Below are 12,014 nucleotides of genomic sequence, written 5' to 3' on the forward strand. Positions count from 1 at the left end.
GGGTCCCTCTAGAAAGCAAATTCAAGCAGCCCATTTCTCAACTGGTTTGGGAAAAAATTTCTTAGAGAAAAGTGGAAAAAACTGTTTGTTCAACAAGCAAAGTGTTCGCAAGCATAAAAAATGAATAGTATTAAACAATAAAACCTCTCACTATCCTGAAGAGAGATGGCAAAATTGAGAAAGTCTTTGTCATGGGTGTAGCTTAGCTCACCCAGTCTCTCATCGGTCCCTCTGGTGCTGGAAAATGCGGCCCGTGTGAGACCCGGGTGTTTTCTGGGTTTTTCAGTCCAGAACAGGCTTAGACAGTCCCAAGAAAAAGAAAAGAAAAAAACAGTCCAGGGAGTTCTTCTGCCTCAGCTAGCAAGAAACTAACTAAATAGCAGAGGAGAGCTCTCTCTCGCTGTCCATCCATAGACAGCACAGTCCGTGAGGAGGAATGCAGGCAAGCAAGTGCAGTTTCTGAAAGCAAACTGCACGCTTCTTTCCCCATCTCCACTCTCAGAAACAGTCTAAAAAGTGTAGAACTCAATATCCAGCATAAACAGAACAGACAGCTGAGGATACAAGCATCATAAAGTCACCCCAGGACAGCTCCGCTGACTTTAAATGAACAGGTTTAGAGACAAATCAATGAGCAAGTTAGAATTACAGAAGCTTTAGATGCAGGGAGAGCAATTTAAACTGAAGCTGTTCATGTTCAGCATGATATGAATGGGTTTTTCTGCTTCATGTATTCTTATTTTAAGCCAAAGGTTTTGTTCACCAATACCAGAATTAAGATTAACGGACATATCCTGTTGAGCTAACCGTGGTGGTCAGAATGCTTTAGAATTAATAAACCTTCCAGGCTCAAGAAAAAGTCCTCCCTGGCACTAGGAAGTATGATTTGTCTCCAAAGGCAATGAGAAGATGAAGTTCAGACTTCATCCTATTTTTTGTTTCCCTGGCAACCGGCAGAATCCCATTTGAATTAGAAACGATTGCAAAAATGCAGAACTCAACCTGATTTGTTGATACATTTTTACTGGCTCACATTTTGTCAGCTGATAAGGCATGTAGATGGAGAGCTTTTAGTTTTTAAAATTATTGTGGGCTTTAAAATACTTTCTGCAAAATATGTAATGTAATCAGGTACCTTTGTAGTAGTATCACATAGAGCAATCAGTATAATTGGTAATACAGCAGATGTTCTGCTGAGTAGCATTTGAAAATTTGGCAGGGGGAAAAATAGTGTCCTTTATTGGGATGATGTTTCTGTTCCTAGTCCTCAGTTAAGTGCAGCCAAGGACACCATATTCTCCAGTTAGCAGTATTTAATGCATTTATATCTTTTAAATGATATATTTTACTCCAAAAGATTCTAATGCTTTGAAACTTGAACTTACTGTCTGGCTCATTTTAACTTGGCATCACCTGGCATCTGTCTTGTCTCTGACAAGTTATTTTAGTTCTCAGTCTGCTTAATGGCTAGTCAGAGGTTGTTACAGTGTAGCACTGCACTAAAAAATTATGGCGGTGTTGCTTGTAGGTTCAGTGCTCTCTCTCGGACCGAAGAATTACTTAGACTTGTCTCAACTTTCTCCTGCAGTAACAGTACAGCGAGAGAAAGCATTGAAGCTCCTGCATGGAGGATATATCTGATTACTTCAATAAACTCAGTCAGCAGTGTGAGTGGCAACTAACCAGTTATACTTCAGGAATTGCTATATTTGGTTCTGTGTTTTATTTACTTCCACAGAAGTAAATGGTACTTTATAAAAGTGGAAGTAAGTGGTTGGAATGTAAGTTAAGAAAGTGAAAAACTCATCACAACAAACTTGTTAGACATTTTGAGTTTTCAGTTCCTTTTAAGGCACTTTCTGAAGGATGCAGTGGAAGGTGTTGTGCAGCATAGTAGCTAGAAGGTTTTTCTGAAGAAGCAAGTCAGAGGACAGGTGTGGAAAGAAGAAAACAAAAACTGGCTGTTAAGCCCCATCTTATTTTTAGACAGTCACGTTTTTAGTAACTTGAATCTGTTTGTTTGGTGTTAGTGGCACTTAAATGCTCAGTTTAAAGCCAGATATTTGTAACAGGTTGTTCTGATTTAGGGCATCACCCCAGGACACAGGTGTATTCTGAATTCTCTGAATCTTGGAATGATGTCCAAATCAAAGTAAACTTGGCCTAGAAGTTTACTAGCTACTACTGCAGCACTTAATGTTGCAGAAGTTAAATGTCTAAAGGGCAAAATTAAGAGGTGTCTACTTTGGAGCCACTGTGAATTACCTGTCCTCCGGCAAAGTATATAGAAATGCTGAGATGTCATGGTGAAGGTCATAGCATAAAAAGAATTGTGTAGTGGGGTTTTTTTGTTGCTGTTTTTTTGGGTTTTTTTAGGTGATCTAGACAGTTGTGAATTCTGCTGCTAGTGAAGTTCCTCTACTTTGTTATTCAGAAAGGAACACAATGGTTGTAGCTGTGAATATTGAATTGAAAAGCCACAGGTGATTCCTGTGCTAAATCTAGTTGAAAAATTGTGTTTCAAAACAAAACAGATTTAGAAAGAGAGATTGCCTTCGTGTTTATTTCACCTTCTCACAGAATTCACTAACAGTAGCTCCCATTTTCACTCTGAATGTTGTTTTTATAAGGAGTCTGGTTTTTAAACTGATGGAGCACTTAAAAAACATCACTTGGTTTAAAAATTATTACCATAATTGATCTTGCAGATCAATTGTTCAGGTTATGCTTTATTTTTGTTTTGTTTTGGTTGGTTGTTTTTTTTTTCTTACCCTATCCCTGAAGAGCGACTACAGAATGTTTCTCTACAAGTTATCTCCTCTTTCCCCACTGTGTAAAAGCCTTTTTATGATGCAAAAGCTGAAGCATTTTGCAGTTGTGGTTCTGAACTTTCACTATGGAAGAAAGCCCAGAAGAATTTTCTAAAGGCTGCGGAATGAAGAGTGGTAGTACATGGGCTATTAGGCTTTTTGAAGTCATATTGCTGCACAGGCTGCAGAGACACATGAAGGACTTAGTATAGTCTTTCTAACTGGATGAATTGTCTTGTGCAGGAATTGTTGCTACACTCTGAAACCCTTGCTGTGCTGCAAGGAGAAGAAATTAAATCAGCTGGCTGAGGTCACTGGTGAATATAGCACAAGATGTGTTGCTGTTATTTGAAGATTATGGGACTGTAGAGGACACACATTCTTTATGATCTTTCCACTGGTGGAATGAACTATTTTAGTGGTAAATGACGCCTTCTGGGAAATTCATCTGAAGATGCATTATTTTCTCTTCTTTGGTGTTTGGGAGTGCATTAATACCCAAAAATATAAAATACACTTTTATTTATGTAGAAAACATGTTTAAGGATATGTTGAACAGTATTTGACTCGTTCGGGTAGTGCCTGATGGTTTTTTTTGTTTGATTCATTATGTAAACATTAGCAAGTAGCTGTTGGGCAAGAATCACGTCATAGTCTGAGCTTGTAGACAGACTCTTCATGATCATAACTTATTGATTAGTATCCTTCTAGAGTACATGAAACTTTTGAAAATCTAGGATGTATTTTCTAAAAAGTGTTTCTCATTTTTGAGAGAAATTTATTTTAAAGTTTTATAAAGAGAAACTCAGCTACATTTATGCACTTACTTGAAAAACTTGTTCCTTCATTTGTCTGAATTGTCCAGTAATTTTGTCTTGTTCATTGAAGCAAGAAATGCCTGAGTACTGTACGCTTTCAGAAATCTCATTTCATCGTCTTACCTACTGGACAACTAGGTTGATAGTTGATCTGCCAAAATTTAGCCTGGAAATGGAACATGCTAGTCTCCCTTAGCTTCTCTTTTTGAAGAACAGTTGTCCTGCAGTTCAGAAAAAAGAAATTATGCCACCAAATGGCAGAAAATGCTTCCCAGATGTATTTATTAAGTAATATAATTTTATCTCACAAGTTTAGTTTTATTTTTAAAGGGAGAATTGCTGAAAAAACTCAGCATCATTTTTGTGATGCAAATTAGCTTTGAAACCAAAGAACATTATGTCAGAACCTTTCTTCAGATTCCTAATGACAGTCTTGACCTAACTTCTGCATCCTCTTGTACCATGGGGAAAGCAGAAGGCAGTGTTGACAGGCAGCACGCCTTCCACTCTGAAGCTGGCTCCTGCCTACTGGGAGCTAGTGAATTGTCATACCAGCTTTGTGGAGCTGTTATGCCCTTGATGAAGATGCAGCATAAATTTGATATTGAAATTAATCCCAGCATTGTTTGTCCATTATATGAGGGAGATAAGAGAGAGGAGCAGCTTTTCTGTACCAGGACACTTTGGAATTTTCCCTAATCTTACAATTGAAATATACAGTTCAAAACAAACAGACTGTAAAAGATAATACTTTAAAAGAAGTTTCTAACTGTCTTCAGAGCAGCACATGCATAAACATTTCCTGACAATTTTGTAAATCAAACTTAGTATCTGTTTACTACATGTTAGTGTAAAAGTCATTGTAGAACTTTGATTTAATATATGTTTACTATAGACTTAAATTTGTAACAAAATAATTAATGTAGAGGCAGGACTTGAAATGAGCTTCCCATCACAGCGGATGAAGACTGGGCTTAAGCAGACTGACTTTAGAGAGTTTGAATGCTGTTGTAACTAAGGAGTGTGAATATCATTTAATATCATTTGATCTCCCTGCTGATGTGTAGTCCAGTGTAGCTACAACTGAGAAAAATAAAGTTCTCTAGTCTATTGACTAGAGAACTACCTTAAGATGAAACTGACCTGCCCAAGAGCCTGCCTCTGGAAGGATGAAGGGGTACTATGGGAAGAGACTGGAAGTAAGCAGCTTAGATGAGGATGTGGATCATTATAGTGACATATCTATCATCTCTACTTCTGTCTTATACAGTGTCTTTGCCCAGCACAGCATTTATCAGGGATGGCTGTGACTTGAAGAATTGACAAAATCCTCTTATCCTCTGAGCTGGGAGCCTTCCAGTTATTTTGCTTCATATGAAACTTTTTGGATAATTTTATTTGAAGACATTTCTTCCCTATTCACATGTTAAGAGTTGTATGAAAAACTTATATCAGTGGAGGAGCACGTGTGACCTCTTTGAGAATTTTGAAACCTAACATGGTGGTGCAGGTTGCTGTGTTAGGATTAATGATTACCGTACCCCAAATGCCCGCTGCTTACTCATCACCTTGCACTTTACCTTGTATTATTCAAAGATTTAGGTAACAGTAAACCTGGTGATATATTTTTTTTTCTTGACACTCAAGGTAGAACAGGTGCCCAGAAATAAAACTGCTTTCCTCTGTCAGGTCTCCTATATTCAAGGGGACTTTTTGTCTACCTGTATTGTTTAGTTTCTGCTCAACCTCCCAGTTACCTAAATTAAATACCCTGTTACCTAAATTACTTAATTTAACAAAAACAGGTTCGTTTCTTGAAGGATGCTGAGCCTTTGGCACTCAAGTCTTCTTTTGGATTCTCTTTAATCTGGAAGTTAAATTTCGTTTTCTTCCTGTATACTAAGGTGTATAATTTTCTCTCAGGCAGCGGTGTTGTCTCTTTAGCATGTCTCAAGAGGGGAAGTACAACTGCATAGACTAGCTTAAATAAATCATTGTGGTTAGGGAGTGGGAAGAAAAGGTTGGGCAGTAAATTAAATCTCATGTTTTGAGTGCAGGTTTCACTTTTGTGTTGCAATGTTAATGCAGACATTAATATTTAATCATCTTGCTGAATTTTATCTGGGACCAGAATTTACATTAACCAATTCTGCCATGTGCTAGAGAAGTGGTGTAACTTCCTTCCCCCTTGCGTTTTTCTCTTTTAAAAAGAGTATCATGACATCAGGGAACATCAGTGTTTTCAACACCCATTTTGTTGACAAATTATTGCCAGCAAGGTACTGTAAAGAAACTTAGTTCTAGCCTAGCCAAAATCAGGACACAACAGAAACTGTAAAACTGCCAAACTTTTCTTAAATCCAGAAGTTTGAAAGAAAGGGGAGGGAGGTTGCCAATGGGAAGATGCTTTCAGTTTGGGTGTGAAAATCCATTCAAATGAATACTACCCTCAATTCTCAGCTTCATTTGTTGATTATGCTTTGAAATACTTGCATAAAACCAGTCCTCTTTCTAAGCAGGTCATAGGGTGATAACTGATTCTATAGATGATCAACAACAACCTTGAGAAATAGAGGAAGAGGAAGACTAGTCAATTAAAAAAAAATGGTTTATAAAGGGATTTGTTCTATTTAAGAAGGTCAGATACTATTTGGAAAATGGAAAAAAGTAATGCATTATAGTTAATTCAATAAGTGGTAAATGCAGCTTCCAGAACTTAGTTTAAGTTTGTGGAAGCACCAATTTACATTGTTGAACTATATAGTGATGACTTGTAGAATAAAGAATATTTTTGTTTGGTCTCTGATTTGGAAAACCAGAACAGAGCCAAGTATGCAAAATCCCTAACCACTTGGATTATTAATTATTATTCTTCCTGTGGACTGACACAGATCTCTTTACAGTGAAAAATATTATCATTTGCTCGTGTAAAAATGCATGTTGAAACAAATGTTGTAGCAGAATTTTACATTTTTTTTAGCAATATCTGTATAAATCACTCATATATATATATATATAAATCTCATCTATATGTGTATATATATTTGGGTGTTTCTGTGTGTGTTTTAAGTAGTCATAAAAATGAAATCACGAGTAGATTTAATTTAAGATTTAATCACATAAGTCTCCTTTACATCATTGTAGCTTCAGCAGCAGCTCTCTGAAAGTTTTGTACCATATGGTAAAGAATGCAATAAATTCTGTTGTATTATGTGACAAGTTTGTCATATATACAGGCAGAAAAATAATACATAAAAGGTATGATTTTTCTAGTATGTTGGGACAAGTTCATTGTATTTTATAATGTGTCATGTTGTCAAATTTAGCAAATTCCAATTTATTTCCTGCTTTTGTTCTATTTTAGGTCCCAAATCTGATCCCAGTTCTGATATTTAAATTGGGAAGACCTTTGGAACCTGCACTTTACAGGGAGATATTGTATACATTGCCTACACTTGGTGTACATAAGGTCAGAATGAAAGATTTTTAGTAAAATTAAAACTGTATCAATAAAAGGTCGTGTTTTTATAAAAACTGTTGAGACTGAACAATGTATATCTTACTTAACTGATTTTTAAGCTTCTGAATTACTTTGTAATACTTTGGATGGGATATGATAGTTGTTTTAGAATGAAATGTACATTACGCTTTACTGTCTACACTGTATGATCATTATATATGTCATGAGAGGATGCTCTTCGGCTTGTTATTTGCTAGAGTTTTTTGGAAAAAGACTTTCAGTTTATTTCTGATACTGCGGTTGGATGTTTTTTCCTGGTTGTACTTGGTTGTAAAATAATTTTTTGTAGATTATTCTTCGTCCTTGGACATATAAAATAACAAAAATTCTTGGTTAAAAATTTCTTTCAGGTTTGTGTAGCTCAGATTCTACGTGCCATATACATGCTGGGGAGCACACCTAAACTCAGAGCAATTGCCTCACGGCTGATGACGTCATTATGGGAAAGACAGGTTAGAAACTTCTTATAGTTTTACTGTAGTAAGTCCAGTTGGAAAATGTCATTACTACTAACCAAGGAAGAAAATAATTGTGGAGCATTGCTTCTACTAGTATGTCAGCCCTATGAAGTAAGTGGTGTTAATGATGCCTATACTGATCTTCTAGTGGAATATTTCAATAGTATGTCTTTCATGAAACTCTTTTCACAAACTGCAATTAGAAAAAAAATTGTTTGAAGGATGGCTTTCTGCTTTTCATTCTGTGCGGTAAGAACAAGACCTTAGTGTTGTGGTTTAACCCCAGCCAGCAACCAAGTACCACACAGCCACTCACTCACAGTCCCACCCACCAGTAAGACTGGGGAGAAAAATCAGAAGGGTTAAATGAAGAAAACTGGTGGGTTGAGATACAGTTTTATAGGGAAAGCAAAAGCTGTGCACACAAGCAAAACAAAACAAGGAATTAATTCACTGCTTTGCATGGGTAGACAGGTGTTCAGCCATCTCCAGGAGCGAGATCTGTCTTACGGTGGCTTGGGAAGACGGATACTATCAATCCAAATGTCTTCCACTTCCTTCTTCTTCCTTCCACTTTATATCCTGAGCATGATGTCATACAGTCTGGAATATCCCTCTGGTCAGTTTGGGATGGTTACCTATCCTGGCTCTGTCTCCTCCCAACCTCAGAAGCATCCCCAGCTTCCCCACCGGCATGGAGTACGAAAAGCAGAAAAGGCCTTGGCTGTGTGTAAACCCTGTTCAGCAATAACAAAAGTATCTCTGTATTATCAACCCTGTGTTCAGCACAAGAATAAAACTCAGCCCCGTACCAGCCATTGTGAGGAGCGACTCTATCCCAGACAAAATCAGCAGAAGTTATGTACAGTAATTTGCTTCTGGTTTTTTAAAGATGCTATAGAGACCTGGTGTGCAAAAGCCAGTTCAATCTCAATGTAGCATTAGAGCCAAATAATAATAATAATTTAAAAAAAAAAGGTATGCAATAATAAAAATCAAAGTGGTATGTAGAAGCCCTGTAGATGTGCTACCAATTGAAAATACAGTTGCACTTTTACAGCTGTGATGATCATTTTTAAATGAAATCTTTTCTAGGATCGAATTTACCCAGAACTGCAGAAGTTCTTGGCCATGTCTGATATGCCCTCTCTGTCTGTTGAAAAAGATGTGCAATGGGAAAAGCTGATTGCTAAAGCTGCTTGTATAAGAGATATATGTAGGCTGAGGTAAGTGCAAGTGTTACCCATCTTATGTTATTGCAAGGGAAAAGAGTTGTTTTCAGAAAAACGACATCATTATTTTTACTTATTCTGTTACATTAATTGTGAGTGCTATTTTTCTAGTTGAGACACTGACTCAGCCATTGCTAATCTGAGCAGCAGCTGCTAAGTTTGAGGTTTTCTGTTATGACTAATGTAACACATATATAAATGCTGTTAAAATTAAATTATCTTCATCCTGGAACAAAAGATGCATCCTGTACTGTTACAGGGTAGAAACTCCAGGCATAACACTTCCAGATTAGAAAAGGGAGAGATGAAACAATAGAAGAAAGAACTAACAGTCTCTCTTTTGATCTGTTCAAAGAAAGATAGAATTCTTTTTCTGAAAACCTTATTTTGTCACATGTACATTTTTGGTCTTTATTCAGATATAATACCTCAGAAGACTGTTGTACAAGTCTAACTGGATAATACATTGAATTTTTCCGGCTCTAACAATCCATAAATATCAGGACTTGATAATAATTTATGGTTCCTGTAAAGAGTATTTTTAAATGCATTAGTATTTACTTCCTGATTTTATGCACGCCATATCAGCTTTACTACTTGTCATCTATCTTGGCTTCCAGTTTTCACTTTCCTTCTCCAAGGTCAGCTACTAACAGCCGAGAGGATTCATATATCTTTTAAGTATCAACTAAAAATAAGTTCCTAAAGAAAATACCTTTTCCTTTACCTTTTCAACCTTCTTCCATTTTGCTTGACAGTATTTTTCAAGAAATTTTTTAAAAGTGAAAAGCTAGAGAGAAATCTCAATGCACCTGTAATATTCTTTTTGCCAGGTAAGTGGTATAGCTGGAGTTCAGGTCTATGCACATTCTCCATGCATTTAGAAATTATTTGGAAGAAAGTGTGAGCAAACAGATAAATCACAATTTAGTATGCGGATGGTAACCTACCAGATAACCATTTACCAGAATCCCTTTCAGAGATAGTATGGGGAACTGTCGCACACCTTGCCCACCACAACCCAATAAAACTGAACGGATAGTTAAAAGACTGGAAAGCTAAAGCAGCCTATGTAGTCACTGAGGGAAAGACAAGTAGCATTGCAGCAGGGGAAAAAAAAAAAGGGAAAACATCATTATCTTATGTAAGAGGAACAAAAAGCATTTCATGTCATCATTTCTACCAATACACAGTATGGACCACTTGCAGGAGACTGCAACAAAGAGTCATAAAATAGTGTCTTTAATAGTTCATTTGGACTTTCATTCTCAGTCCCTTCTTGAATGATGTAATTTTTTAGTGAGCACAACATGCTTATGCGAAACCTTCTATGACTTTACTACACCATAATCTTTTATTTGAAACTTGATGCCTGGTGATTTAGTTTCCTGCATCATTGAGCCTTTAGAGCACTCTGTAATATCCTCAGAGTATGTTTTTTTTGATGTGTGAACTCCCAGTTTAAGGCAGTTTTAATTGTCACTTAAATAAAACCAATACTTAATAGATTTGTGTGTATAAACTGTAACTTGTGTGTATATGTGAATATTGCCTTCAATTTTCTTTTTTTTTTTTCTTTTAGACCATACCAGCATGGAGCAGACATGTTGGCTGCAATTTCCCAGGTATTAAATGAATGCACAAAACCTGATCAAGCTTCACCTGCTGCCATAGTATTACAGGGTCTACGGGCACTTTGTGAGGCTGAGGTGAGATTAAATTGGCTTGTCCTTGTGTTTTGAGTTTTGCTCGTGGTTCATGAACTTTTTTCTAATTGTTTTTTTTTAAAGAGTACATCGAGTTGCTGCAGAATATCTTTTTCTTCTGACAAATTTAATTTCTCTCTTCCAACCTAAGTTAATAGTTCCTGGGAAATTATACTGTGACCTTCTACCACAGCAGATCAGCCCTTCAGTGCATGGGCTGAAATTTTAAATCAGTTTTGCAGTTTATTGCAAAGGCATCCTTCCGTGCATCTTGAGATTTGAAAAGGAAGACTGGTATATAATTCTGATTGGCTGAAATGCATTTAAGTAATGTAATTTTTGTATCTTCTTACTGGCCTGCCCTGCTGTGTCTCATTCATAGAGTGTACCAGATAGGGAGTGAAATCGCTAGCAGTTGGGAGGCTTCTCTTTTACCATAATGTGTTTGTTGCTTACTGATGAAGCGGACAAGTAAGCTTTGGGACAAGCTGCTGAGAGAGATTGTGCTGTGTCCTTCCCTGGAGATTTTCACATTCCTTTTGGATACAACTCTGAGTAACTGGATCTTATCTCATCGTAAACCTTCTTTGAGCAAGAGAGTGGGCTGGAAATATCCCAACATCCCTTTTGAACCCAAACAGTACTGCAATGCTACAATATTTCTAAGTTAGGAGATAAGGCTCTTTGTTTCCACATCCCAGAGAGTGATATCCAGGTGTTCTGCAGACATGCTGTGAATCTGCTACTGACAAACTCTACTATACAGGCCATCGGAGTAGTGAGCTAGTTATGTTCTGTAGGAATATTTGATTACCCATTCTCTGCCAAACAGCAATTTTATGTTTATCCACTAATACACTTCCACTGCAGTGTTTATTGACATTGCCATTATTTGAAATGACTTAGCAGTTCAAGAATAATGTAGTGAATCGTCCATAGATATTTGTATTCAGTATAATTAAAAATCTTCAGACAATGGCTGCTAAGAAACAATTTATTTAGGGTATTTTTTTGTTTGTCTTTGGTGTCTGGCTCTGTTTAAGGTCACATATATTCTTTTAATGTGGCCATGGTATTGAATCAGTGTTTTTCCAGGCTGGATTATATTTGGGCTTTGTCTTGCAAAGAAGTAGGAGTTTGTCCCGGTTTGAAAAGACAGATGTCTGCTAGGGAGAGACAGGCCTCTCTAGGAATGAGGAATTTAAATCCTTCCTTCTGTGTTATTATAATTTGGAAGATTAAAAAACCTTTTAGTCAGAGCTATGGGGAAAGGAATAACAGTCCTTTGCTAGTAACTGTAACAGGACAGACAAACAACAGCAGCAATTATAATAATAATGAAACAGAACCAAGAACCCCGAGGGGCAAACGGTGGAAGCTCCGGCGCTGATGGCTGGAAGCCGGGCACGGTGGATTGTCCTTGGCAGGCAGGGGGTGTCCTGGTAGGCAAAGTGGGCAGTGCTGGAGGAC

General features: G+C 37.1%; 1 protein-coding gene across 5 annotated transcripts in view; it reads left to right on the forward strand.

Annotated features, from left to right (window-relative positions):
• Nucleotides 1-12,014, forward strand: part of FOCAD (focadhesin) — a 100,998-nt gene that overhangs the window by 42,794 nt on the left and 46,190 nt on the right. For all 5 annotated transcript variants that reach the window (XM_040089188.1, XM_040089190.2, XM_040089189.1 and 2 more), the window contains 4 exons: nt 6,993-7,097; nt 7,499-7,600; nt 8,702-8,832; nt 10,421-10,547. In XM_040089188.1, the coding sequence (XP_039945122.1) occupies nt 6,993-7,097; nt 7,499-7,600; nt 8,702-8,832; nt 10,421-10,547 (465 nt within the window). The remainder of the gene's footprint in view (nt 1-6,992; nt 7,098-7,498; nt 7,601-8,701; nt 8,833-10,420; nt 10,548-12,014) is intronic.

This window comes from Hirundo rustica, chromosome Z, assembly GCF_015227805.2.
Source record: "Hirundo rustica isolate bHirRus1 chromosome Z, bHirRus1.pri.v3, whole genome shotgun sequence".
Lineage (NCBI taxonomy): Eukaryota > Metazoa > Chordata > Aves > Passeriformes > Hirundinidae > Hirundo > Hirundo rustica.